This window comes from Fukomys damarensis, unplaced genomic scaffold, assembly GCF_012274545.1.
Source record: "Fukomys damarensis isolate Sample0158 unplaced genomic scaffold, DMR_v1.0_HiC HiC_scaffold_6, whole genome shotgun sequence".
Lineage (NCBI taxonomy): Eukaryota > Metazoa > Chordata > Mammalia > Rodentia > Bathyergidae > Fukomys > Fukomys damarensis.
The window spans coordinates 12,781,543-12,799,014 of NW_022900918.1; the positions used below are offsets into that span (position 1 = coordinate 12,781,543).

Here is a 17,472-nt window from a genome sequence, read left to right on the forward strand (position 1 = left end):
GTGGGTAATTTGTTTTTTTTTTTTTTTTTTTTTTTTTTTAGTGGTGCTTCTTGTTGCCATAAATTTAAAAGTCTGTATTTATGCCATAGAGTAATGTGATCTCTCACTTATCTGCAGCATTCAGTTGCATTTGTGCTTGTATTTGGTCACTAAATAGACTGATCTTGTTCATGAATTTTCTTTTTAAGGTTTTGATAACCTTGTACTGGCTGGGAAGAAAAGCACAGAGTAACCCATATTATAGTGGTCCCTATCTTAATTTGAAAGCATTTGAGAATCTTTTAGGACAAGCTCTGACTAAGGTAAGAAAACAGGCATGAGACAACCACTGTACTAATACCATGACTTTCTTCTCCTCCTCCCTAACAAATATGATGGTTCTGACTGTCTTTACTCCACTCTTGACTGGGCTAAGTAGACAAGATTGTTACTTGTCTGGTGCTTCATGTGCTACTACCACGAAGTGAACCTATTCCAGAGCACTTTTCCAGATCTAGAGATTTATCTCTTAACTTCAGATAATTTGGTATTATACCTATTTGCTTCTTTTCTTATAGGTTGCACAGCTTAAATGTTTCTATGCTCATTATGAACTCAACTGCAGTAGAAAGGCATTTTTAGGGCTATTAAAATTTATAGAAGTTACTCAATTTCTTTATATTAATGTATTCTTATCCTAAGTCATTGTCTCTAATGATCACATACCAATATAACTGTACTGCCTTTGTTTCCTGAAGAGTAGTGAATGCTGAGTGAAATTTTGTAAGGTTTTTAAGCTGGAATCCTTTTACATACATTTCTGTTCTTTCCTATCTTAGACATAAGTGTGACAGCTTTTGAATGCTTATGGACTGTTTAAAATAGAAAAGAGCTGAATGCCAAGACAGAGGGACCATAGTTCTGCCAAAGTTCATTAATAAGACCCAAATGGGAAAATAATGTCTCCAAGAAGATAATTTCTCCAGGGGAATGTTCAAGCCTTAGAAGAAGATATACAGTCAAAATAGTAAAGCAGCATCTAATTTACAGTATTAATTTTACTGTTTTATAGTGATTAAATGATGCTATACCTAGAAGGCATTTAACATTAGTCTCTGGCACAGAGGCTTGTAAAGATGCACTAAATATCAGTTATGATTGGAGGATGAAAAATTTTAGTCCTGGAGGAAAATAATCGCCTTGCCCTCCATCTACCTCTTTACATTTAAAATTTACTTTGTCTGGATCCAGCCATGTACTTAGAGAAAGGGGGAATTGAAGCGTCCAGGTACACCTTTACTTTCCTTTTGAATTATAAAGAGTTGATATCACTTTATTCTAAAACTACAGATGAGTTAATAATTCAGGCAGTATTTGAGATACTAACAGGGACACATATTGTATAGATGTTGGGAAAACACTCCTGGAAAATGACTCAGCCTCACTGAAGTATGGTTGTGTGAGACAGAGTAGCAAATCTGTCACTGAGATGAGAGAGGGTGTGGCTCTGAAGGATGAACTGCTGAGGGCTTTGGCCACAGGTAGAGAGCATTGCTTTACAGTTGTTTCAACTAAGAAAACATTCAAATAAAAACTGGGTAGGACTTTGTTTCATATACTAGTTCATGTCCTTTATAGACTTTGGAGCTTTTTATGACAGTGACTCAGGTTGAACAATCTTAAGATAGTATTTTTGCTAGGAATGCCTCATGACAGGCCATTTCTTGTCACCAGTGTCAACGTCAGAGTGAGTAAAAGGAATTTTTGCTAGATAAAACTACATTTGGAATGGCCATGAGAAGCATATGAATATGTCACCTGGACTGCATCAGTTCTATAAAAGTCAAACTCATTATGCTATCACACTTTCCTATTTAAGTAGATAATGCTTAGTACCAATCTAAAATTGCAATTGAAAAATACTTGGCATAAAGTATTGTATTAGAGTCATTTTATAAGTTGAAGGTGAGTCACTTTAGGGGACATGTCAGAATGAAGTCCTTAAAAGCAAGACTCTGAGGGCCAGGCTCCAGTATTTTATGACTGAGATGGCCCAACAGTCACTCTTAAGGTTTTGATGTCAAAAATCATTTTGATGTGTGCTAGCTCTAAGGTGTCAACAAAGTATGTGCTTAAGAAACCTGATGAATTTAAAGGTTTACTTATAAAATTTAAATATTCTTATGTATTCGATGAGTACTTAGTTGTTACCAGCACTAGGCCTAGCTTTACCGTCTGCTTGAAAATATCAGGGTAAAAGATAGGGCTGGCATTTTCATAACAGGATGTCAACTCTTAATTCTAGGATATTTGGCATCTAAAGGATATGAAATGTCATATAAATATGCTAGACCTTATTTAAGCTTCAAACACTTGTCAAACAATTGAACCATGAAGTAGTGGCTCTATCATGAGTCTACTGTAAGCCTGGGACAGCTGGTAATGACTCAGTTTACATCTTTTTCATATGTTGAACATATACATAATTAAAAATTTAAAATAACACACATACTCCTAATCATCATCTGACTCAATTATTGAAATTTCCCATATTGGCTTTATGTATCTATCATCTGTCTTTAGTTTTACTTACCCATTTTAAGATAAATTCCAGATACCATATCTCACTCCTAAATACTCAGCATGCATTTCCCAAGAGTAAAAATATGCTTCTGATAGTCATCATTTATATTAAGAAATTTCATATATAGTTCTGTTATTTATCCAGGCCATATTAAGATCCCAATTTCCTACCAGCTACTTTTCATAGCTCTTTTATGAAAAATCTAAATCATAATTTATCAAGGTTTATATATTTGGTTATTAGCAATTTCTGTGTTCTTCAAACTATCTCTGTATTAGTAATATCATCTGTAAGTAATATTGATTTTTTTACTATAATGACAAAATTACCTTTACTCTATTAAAAATTGTGGTTACTAGGTATTCATTTAGTACTGCATTTCAGGATTATGCTAAGGACTTTACAAGTTTTACTTAAATTCAAATTTTAAAAAGTTCAATTATATCGATTATCTTTTGTCCTTAAGTCTCTTTGAGAGGTGTTAATTAAAAATTCTTATTCTGTGTAAGTTCTATATACATACAGCATTTTCATTCTTAGTCTCTTATATAAGCCAAACAAATATTTTATTTAGATCCAAGAAAGATAAATTTTATGTGTTAGCAAACAAGTGTGCTTCCCTTGACTCAGTCAGGAAGACAACAGAGCTACTAGCATCTTGAATCTTGGTTTTAAAATTAGTGAAAATAAACAGGTTCTGTAATATGTATACCTAGTATTATTTTTTTATTTTGTTATCAGGGATAGAACTCAGGACCTTGTGCTTGCAAGGCAGGCGGCAGAACCACTGAGCTAAATCCCTGGCCCAATTTTTTTTTTCTAAAAAACTTTGTTATACAGCACGGTGCATAGGTTTAAAGAACTTTATACCTATTATGGTTTTATGTTTAATATAAACCATATTAACTTTTTTTTGGAGATATATGGAATAATCTTGATTTATTTCCAGTTAGATGCCTAAATTAAGATTAGTTTTGTTTTCTTTGACTCCTTTCATGTTTATTTGCCAGCAAATTGTAAGTGATCATTGATTATAGCATTTCAATATTATTTTAGTCAACTGATTTTATTAGGCTCTTTCATATTACTTATTTTTAGATAGAGTATACCACTTTATTAACCATATTGAATGTCTCCTTATTGTATTAGTGGTGGGAAAAGAATTGGAGACTTATTTTCTGATTTTTATCTATCAGCTTTTGAACAATATACAACAGGGAAATCTCACTGTCTCCACCTATCAGATGATGCACAACCTTTACATTATTGGCAGTGCATACTAAATTACTGTTCTTTATAAAATGTTTTCTGTAGGCACTTGAAGACTCTGGCTGCCTGAGCAAAAGTGGCCAGGACAGTGGTTACAGCAGTAGCTGGTATCCTGACCGGGGAGAATTTCCTGCTCCTCCAGGCAGCCATAAGACGGAAGATTCCTTTGAAAGCTTAGATTCCTTGGGGTCTAGGTCACTGGCCAGCTACTCCTCGGGTATCGTGCTGCGAGGAGGTCGTGAAGGTGAGTTGGATTTTGGGCTATTTATTTTTTTAACATAATAGAAAATTAAGAGCAGGAGAAAGTAGAAAAAAGGAATAAAAATTAGGCAAAAATTTCACCAAGATCTTTATCTTAAAGATTTGTGTAACTAGGGGTTTCTTAATTTTTCCCTTTCTCATAGTGTGTGATAGTTTCCATTTTTGACAGAACTGGTGAGGATATAGTTCAGTGTGATTTGATTTATTAGTGATAATCCAGCCTTTTTAAATTCTGGATTAATTTTTGTGTAAGAAGCCTATTAGCTGATATATCTAAACATAGAAATGAACATAAGTAAGATTCTGTAAAAAATAACTGTTCTAGCTCGTGAGTAACTGTCTTTCTTCTCCCTCAAAGATTTTAAAAGTCAAGGAGTAAACAGGAGGAATATTTTTTAAGATTACCTCTAAACTTAGATAGATTGGGTAGCATGCTACATAATTGGGTGGTAAGAAATATCTTTTGGTCAAATCAGAGTCAGAGCTAACCCAAGACAGAGCAAACCTGAAAGGAATATGTCAAGGCAAATGCTGTCCAGGGAGCCTTTTTTTAAAATACCAAGACTGTGGTCAAGTCACTTATTTAAGTACACAGTATTCCTGTGGGTACTAGGTAGAGTCAGCAATTTTTGAATAAATCTCCAGCTACTATGAAATGACTAGATTGAAACAACAGTTAGAATTTCTTGAAATGTTGGGGATGTAGCTCAGTGATTAGTGCAACCGCCTAGCATATGTGAGGACCTAGCTTCCATCCTTAGCACATGCCAAAAAGAAAAAAACAAAATCTTAGAATAATTCTGTACTTCCACCATTGTCATCATGAAACATTGAGAATTCTTTGTGAATTCACGCTTGATTATTAGGGATTTCACTTTGTGTATTCTGGATATTGGCTTATATTTCTAAATTATTTCCTTAGGCATTTATTATGAAAAATTTCAAACATAAACTATAATAAATTTGTTTTCAAAAATCAACCATTGTAATAAAAACTAAATTCTTACTCAGATATGGTGGTCCATGTTTGTAATCTCAGCCCTCTAGGGGAGGATTCCATGTGTAAGCCCTGCCTGAGGAAAACTCATTTGGCAAGACCTGGTCTCAAAATACAAAAAGGTCTAGGGATATAGCTCAGTAAAAAGGCCTTGGTTTCAATCCCCAGTGTGAAAAAAAAATAAAATCTTTAGATTTTAGAGTATTGGTGTTAAAAATATCAAAAGTTATTTAAGCACCAATTTTTATAATTACTATTACATTTGTTGGCTGTTTGCTATCTAGGTATGACATTTTCATAGCCTGGATGATGTTTACTATGCCTTTAAGGAAATCTGAGTTTATAATTCATCTGAGTGATTAAAGTTGTAAACTCAGAGTCTGAAATTCTTAGTCTGCTATATTACTTTGTCTGGACTGAAGCACCTGCAACATGTGATGTTTAAATTTTTATCTGGCCAACAGAGATTAAAAATGAGAAGATTGCAAGCTTGTGGGCATAGGCAGACTTCAGTCTGTACAGCTGTGGCAGGTCACTGGTCCTCTCCTCAGACACCCAGGAATGGTACTGGGTGTCTGTAACCTAAAGTAGAAGAAGGCTTTGATCACACTGCTTCCTGGTCTCCAAAAAAGCCTTGTGAAAAGGAGCTGTAGATAGGTGGAACTTAAAGGACTTGGAGGTCTTGGCAGTTACCGCTGTGTAGCCAGAGGGAATATTAGGATGATAAAGTATTTCTGTTTGTAGTTTTTTAGAATTCTGCTGCTTCCCACAGGGCTATAGTTGTTAGCACCACAGTTTAGGGTAATATTTTTGGGATAAAAGAATTGCAAAATGAATTTTCCTAGTTTCGTTTGAAAACATATCAAGAATGAAAGTTAAGCCCATGAAACTGCAGAGCACAGCTCTGGGCTAAAAAGAGATTTTAACTTAAAAAATTCAGAAGTAGAATACTTCATGATTTTAATATTTCACATGTACATTTTGAGTAGGGTCATTGGCACATTATTTTACTTTTTTGGTACCCGGGATCGAACCTGGGACCTTGCGCCTGTGAAGCAGGCAGCAGGCCCACTGAGCTAAATCCCTAGCCCTGGCACATTATTTTGGAAGGAAGAGAAAAGTCTTATTTAGGAGGTGGTAAAAGGAACTAGATTATTGACTCTCAATCCTCCTGGCCATATCTGACAATGTTTTCTCTGTTTAGTTTTGCTGTGACTGTCTTCTTACTGTCCCTGTGTCCCAAATGTGTGTCAAACCACTTCCTGACGAGTATTCTCAGTGTTATTTACTATCGACTCCTGCCAGAAAGGAGAGAGGAGACTGGATTGCCTGGAGCTCAGGTTGGCCATGCAGGAGCTCTGTGAGCTCAGAATCTGAGCTGTCAGGTGCTGTGCAGAGTCTGCCTCTGGGAGAGCCTTGTGGGAAACAGGCAGTGTGTGCACACCTTCACAAATGTGCGTGAGGCAGGCAGAGAGGAGGGCAGGAATGAATGAGACTACTCAGTTTGAATCTGTCATCTTATTTTCTCCCTTCTTTTCTTCCTGTTTCTTTTAAGGAATGGGTTTTTGTTGTTATGAATGTACATTAATTACTACTCGTATCTGTCTGACCTTGATATCAAAGGGTATCCTTATAAGCTTTTTAAAAAATTTTTTTAAAAGTCTAAATACAATGTGCTCAATATAATTTCTCTTGTGCTCTCATGTAGGCAATAAGACTTGAGATTCTTTTGGGAATTTAGAAGTCACCCAACCTAACCTCATGTCTGATGTGTTCTTGTTCATAGGCTCTCATAAAAATCTACCAGACTCTTCTGCAATCTTCTGCATTTTTACTTCTCTTTCTGTGTCCTTATCTCGCCCCTCATGTAAATTTGATAGCTGCATGCCTTATTTCAAATTACCAAGTTTCCTTAGAGTTACTCTTATAACTGGTTTTAAGTGTTTGTGACTCTATTGCTGGGCTTTATTTATATGTTTACATAAAAAAATTTTATGAAACATCCTGGAGGCAAAGAAGACTGGGAATGAAAAGGGTTCAGCCATTGAATGGGTTTTTTCTGCCTAGAATGTGACAGTAGAAGAATATACTGCATGGGTTTCCAGTATGCAAAGCGAGTTCCTCCTAATGGATCTTATCACAACTTCATGACAAATTTCTAAAAATATTCTCTGCAGTTCTCAGAAGCAGCACTGGGATTCCAAGAGAAAGACAAAGCAGACACACTGAGGAATTTCAGTTAGGAGAATAATCTGGAGAATAAAGCAAATGTTTGTTCCTTCTTTATAGGTTGTGAAAGCGACACAGATTCTGAGTTTACATTCACAATGCAGGATTATAACAAAGATGATATGTCTTATAGAAGGATTTCAGCCATTGAACCAAAATCTGCTTTACCATTCAATCGTTTTTTACCTAACAAAAGTAGACAGCCCTCCTATGTACCAGCACCCTTGAGGAAGAAAAAGCCAGACAAAAATGAGAATAACCGAAGAAGTTGGGCAAGCCCGATCTATACAGACGCAGATGGGACATTTTCAAGGTATGATGATTTGGTGTGATTATGGAGTCTGGTATGTTTTCTGACTTTGACAAGGTATTTAAATATGCTAAAAAGATTAGCTCTTAAACGTATTAGATAATAAATCCCACTAATGAGATATTTTCTTCTTACCTGTGCTTTTAGTTGTGCATATCTTGAAGATATTTGTTCTTTTTTAGACTGTCAGCATATGATTTACTAGGTCTTCTTTTTTAGATGCATGGCTTCTGGTAATTGGCATTTTTCAGCTTACTAGATGACTGATAGTGTTCATTGTGAGCTCTGCTGTATTTTCTTCCCTTCTTTTCCTTTTTTGTTGGTCTTAGTGGACATGACAGGAATCCTTTAATTTCCCATCAAATTAGCAGAGCAGAGTATGACTTTTCAAACTCAACTTCTTATAAGGAGGTATATGATTCTGAAAGTGGTTCGGATGCTGAGGATGAACGAAGGTTGCCAGATGTGATTTTGGATGACCTAGCCAACCGTAGATACCAAGTGAAAAAGAGGCCTGAGAGTTTCATCTCGAAAACCACCTCTCCCAACTCTTATCTGCAAATATTTTCTCCTGATGCATTAGCCACTGGGCTGTGCACACTGACGAGGTCAGAAATATATTTGTCCTGGATCTGTATGTCTTATCTTGCTGCTGATTTAATTCAGAAAGTAACACTCCAAACTGTTTGTAATTTGTCTTTCTTTTAACACAGCTTCCAATTAAGTGTCATTAATTAGAAGTGGTTATATGCACTTAACTATTCTCTAACTAAAGTGAGATGCTGCTGTAATGCCTTAACTTTGTTCCAGGAGCTGTGGTGATAGGAATTGGGAGTTCATCTGCTTCATTCACAGTGATATAAGCTTTGTGAGCCAAAATGCATGACTCTTGTGTTCTGTGTCACAAATAGCTCACACAGTGTCTTATCTGGTTGGATGTTTTGAACAGTAACCAAAGGAGGACTTGGGGCACCAGTGTGCAGAACTGGTCAACAGTTCAAGGAACTCCAAACTCTTCTCGTTATTTGGAAGAGGAAGAAGAAAAGCCAACAGGCATACCTAACATTGTAAAGGATGACCTTTATATGCGAAAGCTAAGTCCAATCATACCAAGCCCAGGGAATTGTTTTGATCAGTTTCTTCCCAAATGCTGGACCCCAGAAGGTGTGAACTGGAAAAGAATAAAAAGGGAAACTTATAAACCTTGGTATAAAGAATTTCAGGGATTCAGGTTTGTCTCTGTGCATGTTTCTGTTCTTCCAGTGTTTATTCCATACTCTAACCTGGTGCATCTGTGTTTGTTTTTCACTTAGGAAAGGGTGAATTTCCTTTATAGATCCCATATAACTTAAGAACATTTCTTTAAATTTAAACCTTAGAATTTGGATCTTAAAAAGCCCCCTTCTATGTGTGGTCATAGCTTGCCATTAATTCCAGTAGTTTTATTCCTCTCCAATTCTTTTTCTTCCTCTTTCCCTCTTTCTTTTCTCCATGTTACTTCAAAGTAGAAGGAATTCAGACTCTGAGGATGAGGACTCAGGATCTGACAGAAGCTCCACCATTTTTAATAGAATAAAGAAAGCAGAGAGTAGGACAGATGGCAACTGCCAAAGTCCTTCATATTTGCTGGAACTAGCTACCAAACGGGCCACAAGATCACAGGACACCCATGCAGCCAGAAGAACCAGTGGCGCCTTGGATGAGCCCAGGTGCACTTGTCTGCACAAGCCCACCTGCTTGGGGTCTGGCCTGAAGCACCTAATCTGCCTGCTTTCGCTGCTGTATTAACCTCAACCTCCCTGTGCTGCAACATGGAAACATACTTTATAGATTTAGTACAAAAGCGTAATATATAACATATGTGGGCATGTAAGCCTACAAGTCTATAAGATTGGATGTTAGCACAATACTGTACAAAATAGTGTGTATTTCTTTATATATTATATAGTTCTTTTAGAAAGCCATTCCAAAAAGGCTTTTTAAGAATATTACCAAATTTCACAGTTGTGCTATGTATGGAGATATGGAGAAAGGAAACAACTTTTAGATAGAGACTGGGAGGGGCAAGTCTGATGCGAGAATGCAAAGCATTCCTCAGAGTCTTTAATAAAACTTAGGAGCAATTTAGGGTTTTTTTGCTCATCATTATACGTACCTGTTGCATAAAATATTATGGCCACCTGTTAAAACTTTGAGATCAGTGCCTCTCCGTAGTGGGGGCATGTGGCTACTGAGGCTAAGGGAATGAGAAGATGGGCACAAGGGAGTGATACAAGTAAGCCTGAGAGAGGTATCCCTGGTGCAAATTGTAGCCCATCCCTTGCCCTCAATAGTGCCCAACTATCTGGGGAAGTATGTTTTGCTTTTGTTTCTGTAAAAGATCCAGAGGAATGTCACAGATGATGGCATTTGGTGGTAGTCTGTCTGTCTTGTAAGTGTCCCTGTGACCTTAAAATAATTCACCTGCAATTACCTTTTCCCCTCAAACTTAATATGATTCTCCCTTCCTTTCTCCTCTCTCTGCTTCAGTCAATTTTTATTACTTCAGGCCCTCCAAACATATTCTGATGACATCTTGTCTTCTGAAACAAATATCAAAATTGATCCCACTTCTGGTCCAAGGCTCATAACACGCAGGAAGAATCTCTCTCATGCACCAGGCAATAGAAAAGATGACCTTGAAATGGCAGCTCTGGATCCCGACTTAGAAAATGATGATTTCTTTGTCAGAAAAATGGGGACTTTCCATGCAAATCCATGTGTTCTTCGAGCTTTTGAAGATTTCAAAAGATTCTCTGAGCAAGATGAACCTGTAGAGCGAGATATAATTTTGCAGTGTAGAGAAGGTGAACTTGTACTACCAGATTTAGAAAAAGATGATATGATTGTCCGCCGAATTCCAGCACCAAAAAAAGAAGTGCCTCTCTCCGGGGCCCCAGATAGATACCAGCCAGTCCCTTTTCCTGATCCCTGGACTCTGCCTCCGGAAATCCAAGCCAAATTTCTCTGTGTACTTGAAAGGACACACCCATCCAAAGAAAAAAGTAATAGCTGTAGAATATTAGTTCCTTCATATCAGCGGGAGAAAGATGACATGATGACTCGTAAGATCCAGTCTTGGAAACTGGGCACTGCTGTACCTCCCATCACCTTCACCCCTGGCCCCTGCAGTGAGGCCGATTTAGAGAAGTGGGGGGCCATTCGAGAGGCCAGTCGTCTTAGGCACAAGAAGAGGCTAATGGTGGAGAGGTCAGAGTGTGTCTCTGCAAGAGTTTGGCTTGTAATGGATAGTCTTGTGTAACTTTCCATGTGCCAAAAGGCAGTATCACATTGCTCAGCCCTGCATGTTGTGTGCTGTGTCAATGCATCCTGTAAAAATTTATTTTGCTTTTTCAGTTGTTTCATTAAAAAAAGGTGCAACTCCATATTTGCACATCTTTTAAGCCTGTTTGAAATGGTATATTACAACTCTTTGGCTTTAAGTCTGTGCTACTATTCTATAATATGAAGTTTCATAAGAATGTTTTCCAATTATATTCACAGACTTTTATTCTTATACTCAGGCATTTCTGTAATAGTCCAGTAGTAGTTTGGCTTTATGTGTTTCAAATATTTTGAGTTGCCTAAGTTTTTGAGGTATGCATATTCCTTAAAATATGGCATGGCAGATTTCATTTAACTTGACTTTTGCTTTTGATGGAGGTTTCTTAGACTACCAGCTTATATTTCTATTTATAAAGTTTACTGCAAATTTTATTAAAATGCATGAATGTTATTTACTGTCTGTTGAGTTTTACATGTATGCAGTTGTGGACATTTTGGTAATGTAATTATAATTTGCCTTTTTTATGAGTGTTTAGCTTATTGAATTTTGAGATGGACAAATCTGATTAGGCTGAGTAAAATTAGTAGACTCTAAATCTAACTTGTTACTTCCTGACAATGGGAATCCTTTTCTTATAGATTTCTTGGGTCAATAAATTGAAAGCTTTCATTTTGCTTAATCTGAGTTTCTCGAGATACAAGATGGATGAAAACTTGGAATATAATTAAAATGCAGCTGAAGAAGCAACCTTTTGAGATTTGTCCATCCTCAATTAGACTCAAAAGACTGAACAATTAGAAACTAACAAAACTGGAAATGTGACTTTTAAAATGTTTGATTTTCTGATTTCTCAGACTCTTTCAAAAGATTTATGGTGAGAATGGGTAAGTTTTGTGGTTCACAGTAAATCTGTGCTTAATTCTTGGCTTTTGTGTAACTTGTCATTGCATTTCTATCTTGGCATGTCACTAAATGGGGAATGCTCGAATCAGTGCATGAAATTTTAAAACAGGAAGTGTTTCTTAACGGTGCAACCTAACGGTACTGTTTCTGTATCTGAGTGTACAGTGCATGAAATATACTATATAAAGCAAAAATTTCTGTTATATTAGGAGTTTAAAATTTAGTTCTATCCTTTTTTCTTTTTTTAAAAAAATAATGAGTTAATAACTAAGATTATGTATACTTATTTTGATATTTGAGTGGTAAATAGACTTAAGTTTCTAATTTCTGGTTGCTAAACAATATTTTAGAAAACCTGTAGTAGAAAAAGATAATAGCATTTACTACAGGTTATAATACTGGCAGTTGGTACAATTCATATGCTCAGGTCATGGGGAGCTGTGTTAGTAGGGATGGTGAATGGCATCAGTCTTCCACTACATACATATGTACATATATATATATATATATATATATATATGTATTTATATATATATGTATATGTATATATATATTTTTTGTTTGTTTTGTTTTGTTTTTTGGTACTGAGGATCAATCTCAGGACCTCAGGACCTTGTGTTATGGAGGCAGTAGCAGTACCACTGAGCTAAATCCCCAGCCTCTTTACTACAAATATTTGGAAACATTTTCAACATTTCCGATTAGCATAAAAACTTATAGAGTTGTGTGCATAGAGCAAGACTAGATTTCCAAAATTGCAAAAATAACATCTTGCTAGTTTGCAGTACTGTTGCAAGAATGGCATCACTAGTTAATCAGTTTTTGTCTACTGAAGTTTATTTATCATATGGTAGACATGAGGACAAGACAAAACTAACCTTCACAGTTTTTCAATTTCTAGAATAATAACAAAAATTTTTAAATCATTCATTCTTATTACAGTATCACCAGGTAGCTATTTCTGAGTAGTTTCCACCAAACTTTCTGAGGTTTTTGTGAATCTTAATAGTTCTGGAGTAAGAGAATTTAAGCCTTTCAAATTTTAGTCTGCCTTAGCCTTGGGGGCTATATATTTTCCCAAGAGTTTACTTCATTTTTAAGGATATCTAATTTGAGGGCTGGGGATTTAGCTCAGTGTTACTGCTGCCTGCTTCGTATGCACAAGGGCCTGAGTTCGATCCCCAGTACTAAAAAAATAAAACAAAGGATATCTAATTTGGTAGCTTTTGATAATTTCAATGGTTCAGAAATCTGGGATGGTAACAAAATCACCATTTAATGCAATAATAAAACCATTCTAAATGTCAGAAATGTAACTGAGCCTTGGACAACTTACTGGGTGTACTTCTCAACCACTAATTAAAAAAAAATGTCTCCAGCATATTTTCAGTGTGTCATGTTAAGGCATGTTATCCTTTGCCCAGATCCTCTTACACTTAAAATACTGTTTTCATCTGTGAAGGTGAAGAAGGCTATGTGCAGAACAATACTTAAGCATCTGCCATTCTCATTTCATCATGAGAAAGCTGTTTTAACTTGATTAAAATTCTCTTAGCAGGTTTGAAAATGTGGCTTAGTGATAGAGTGCTTGCCTCCCTTGCATAAGGCCCTGGATTCACTCCCTAGTACTGTCCTCCCCTCTTCCTTTTGTAGCTTCAAGCGTTTTAAACAAGTATCAGAAAGATTGGGCATTGGTGAATTAATATGATTTTATAAAATAAGCAGGTCTCCGGAATAGTTATTTTACCTTAAGGGGATACAAGTGCTGAGAGCACAAGTACTTAATTGTCAAGTGTACATACTGTCTCACTGACTCGTGTGTTCCTCCTTAGTTAGGGAATGTTATGTGGCTAAGTTAAGATTAGAACCAGCCAGGTATGGTTGTGCGCACCTGTGATCCCAGTACTCTGGGAGGCTGAGGTAGGAAACGTGTAAATGCAAGCCCAACCTGGCCAGTTTAGCAAGACCCTATCTCTCCCACCCCGCCGCAAATAAAAAAGGTTAGGGAAGTAACTCATGAGTGTGAAGTCCTTGGGTTCAATCTGAGAGGGAGGGACTGGGTGGGGGTAGGAGGAGAGAGGAGAAGAGAAGAGGAAGGAGAATAAAGAGAGGGGAAGAGAGGGCAAGAGTAGGGAGAAGAGAGGAGAGAGGGGAGAGACCTAAATACCAAAGCTTAAAAAGCTAAAGGTCTTTCTGAACCATAGCTAGCAGCAGCAAATGGTTTCTGTAGATTCCAAGATAGTTTTTTTGGATAGGATAGTACTGTATTTGTTTTAAAGGCTGTTCCCCATGAGGCTTACTACCAAGGTAACTATACAAATAAAGCAAGATAATCTGTAAATTGAGACTGATGAATAATGCATAACTTGTCTAATAATGGAAAGTAATGTTTCTTTAGAAAACTGTAGTGTTTTTTAGACCATTTGATCCCCCATATCCTATCAGTTATCAGTGCTTTCGTGAAGCTGATGTGCAATGAAAATAAAATAAAGATTCAATTAAATACAAATTCAATTACATATAGGCCTTTAACTCACAACCCATTTTATGTTTTCATTCAGTGATCTTTCTCTGAACATAATGTACCTTGTTAAGCTTGATATACTTATTTGAAAAAGCATGATTACTCAACAACCTGTAACTGAAAAATAAGCTCCTGTTGTATGAATGCTTTCTTTTTGTTAAGGAACACTTTTAAGAGAAATGTGCAATTATCTTTTGATTTTTTTTTTTTTTTTTTGAGACAGGGTCTCACTATGTAGTTGAGACTGACCTGGAACTCACTATGTAGCCCAGGCTGGTCTCGAACTCACAGCAATCCTCCGGCCTCAGCCTCCTGAGTGCTGGAATTACAGGCATGTACCACCATGCCCGGCCATCTTTTGAATTCTTAACCTATTAAATTCTGACTTTTCATATGTTTGTGCTGAGGATTGAACCCAGGGCCTTGTGCATGCTAAGCATGTGCTCTACTACTGACCCACATGCCCAGCCTGATGTTTTGCTTCTTATTTTTCATTAACAGCTTCAGTTTATTTGTAGTAATATGCTTTGTGGGTGGCTGTGTTTCTCATGTGTGCTTTTGTGCTTCATGAATTATATCTGTATGGTTCTATGGAATTTTAGTTATGTTGTTTTCTAGAATATGCTTTTAATGAGTGATAAAGATGTGTTGTAAGGATATACAGAAATAATCTTATAATGTGATTAAGCAATTCAATCTGCACATTATCAACAGGAAACACTGATTTCAGGTGAAGTTATAATCAAATACAACTGTGACCACTTATATTTCACTTAGAGATTTTGGCCAAAGGAATCCATAGAATTATCAGGTCACAAGACAGAAAAAAGAAAGGACAAGGAAAGTTGCTGTGCTTTGCTTTATGTAGATTTTTTCATGCCAGGAGACATTTGGTAATGCCTGGAGCCACTTTTTGTCGTCACAGACAGGTGTGAGTGCATGCAACTCTCATTTAGTGCCTTATAGCCCTGGATGTTAAATGTTCCACAGCACACAGGATATTCCCCTCAAACAAACATTTCTGGCTCAAATGTCAATAGTGTTTCTATTGAGAAACCTTGCTTTAGATGATAAATCTATAAATGAAAAATCCTCATTATGTTGTTTTATGTTTATGGTAATTATAAAGCCTCTCACAAAGGTTATAGCATTGATTACTCTTCACCGAATTTTAAAATATCTAGTGAAGATCATATAGAGGTACATTAATAAATATATTTCATATTTCCTTCTCAAGGCTGGGGACCTCCTCACTTGGTCCCTTGAAATTTGTTTGCTGTATAAGGCTATCAGGTGATTTCATAGTTTGGAAAATTTGCCTTATTTTATTCCTTCTTTCTCTTTTTAGATATTCACCTGTAAGCCTGAAATCGAATTCTGAGATAATATGACTTAACACTAGCCAAGAAAGTGAGAGAAAGGGAAGAAAAATAAAAGCCAGGAGCATTATAGGCAATCTGAATTGTAGGAGAAGAGATTCATACTTTGATCTTATTTTATGATCAATACCTTTTCCATTAAATTTCCTCTTCCTCAAAATGCCACAATAATTCTATTCAACCCAAAGGCAAAATGTTATACTTGTATTTTTTGGCAAAAATCCAAATGCAGTTTTAAACTGGTCTTTCCAAATAAGGTAGATGAATTTTAAGAGAATTATGAAGTGACCAACCAGTGACAGGCGCTTCTTTAACAAACGTGTAGTCCATTATAGTTTTCCCAAACAATTTTTCTGATGCTATCTCTGGTGCTTATTTCAATTTGTGAGGTAGACAGGTAGGTGTTATCTGCATTTCAGAGACAGGGAGAAAGAGGAACAGAGATTGCAACTTTCCCAAGGATGTTGACTCATGAGTGGTAGAACTGGATTAGGGATTTGCTTCATGAGATAAGCCACAGAGGGTTCTTGGCAGTGTTTTTGGCACACAGTGAGGCCTCATGCATTTAATAATATGGTCTTCATGCTGATGAGAGAGGAAAGAATTTTTTATGACCTGACTTCAAGACTCTAGAAGTTCTAGAATATATCAGTGTAGTCTGGGGTAACTCCCTGTTTTTTTTTTTTTTTTCTTCATTACTGGGGATTGAATTCAGGATCTTGGCAGTGAGCTATGTCCTTGTCCTTTTTCATTTTTAAAAAGTTTTGAGGCATTGTCTCACTAAGTTGCCTGGGCTGAGCTTGAATTTATGATCCTTCTGCGTTAGCCTGCCAGAAGGTTGGATTATAGGAGTGGACCACCAAGTGCAGCTAACTTCTGAATTTGAGCAGATTGAAGAGTTAGCTTTCAGGAGAACCCACGTAATCATATTTGCTTTAATAAGAATTGTACATAGCGCCAGATGGGTTCCAGGCTTGCCCTTGAGGAGCACTTTTGTGAGAAGATGCATGTTAATGTTTCACTGCACAGAAATAAAAGATAGCAGTAAAAGAGGTTCTGGGTCAATTTATAAAGCCCAGCCTTCCACTAAAGAAATTTATTAAAGTATTAATTAGCACTTTCAATTTTTGTTCTGGAGTTTGTGTAACCCTCCTGTGTTGGGTGTCCAGATTCCCCTCACCTTTGTCCCAAACATTTTTTTCCTTCACTTTTTAGTGAGTCTGTTGTTGCATTAGCTCAAATAATTGCATTATATGTGGTAATGATTCCAGTGCATTTATATTATCAAAATCGTATAAATCATTTATATATATATATATATATATAATATATATGCTCAATACATATTACATCAGTAGAGTCATATATTTTCATATGTGCACTGATATATTCTGTGTTCTTCACCTTAACAAAACCTTTATAATTTTATAAAACTTGAGGGAGCAAGGAGCATTAGTGCTCTCTCATAGAATTAGAAACATTTCAAATTTAGTATATTTTGCTTGATTAAATGAGGGTGAAAGTTAACCTCATTCTTAACGCAGATATTAAATGCATCTGTACTGCATGTTGTGTGCTGTATTAATGTATTTTTATGCCCAGGAATACATAGCTTGTGAGGGAGACTGAGTCAGGAAGATTACAAATTTGAGCCACCAAGCCCAAACAACTCAGACCCTGCCAAAATTTTTTTTTTTTTTTTTTTTTTTTTT

The 17,472-nt window shown here is 36.3% G+C and overlaps 1 protein-coding gene across 9 annotated transcripts in view; it reads left to right on the top strand.

Annotated features, from left to right (window-relative positions):
• Lmo7 (LIM domain 7) overlaps nucleotides 1–17,472 on the top strand; it is a 215,957-nt gene that overhangs the window by 152,366 nt on the left and 46,119 nt on the right. For 5 of the 9 annotated variants that reach the window (XM_019207264.2, XM_010622357.3, XM_010622359.3 and 2 more), the window contains exons 6-11: nucleotides 189–302; nucleotides 3,878–4,076; nucleotides 7,380–7,632; nucleotides 8,579–8,860; nucleotides 10,159–10,878; nucleotides 11,809–11,838. In XM_019207264.2, the coding sequence (XP_019062809.1) occupies nucleotides 189–302; nucleotides 3,878–4,076; nucleotides 7,380–7,632; nucleotides 8,579–8,860; nucleotides 10,159–10,878; nucleotides 11,809–11,838 (1,598 nt within the window). Of the gene's footprint in view, nucleotides 1–188; nucleotides 303–3,877; nucleotides 4,077–7,379; nucleotides 7,633–8,578; nucleotides 8,861–8,918; nucleotides 9,339–10,158; nucleotides 10,879–11,808; nucleotides 11,839–17,472 lie in introns of those variants that run through there. The other 4 variants (XM_010622360.3, XM_010622362.3, XM_010622361.3 and 1 more) reach the window with 3 other exon arrangements.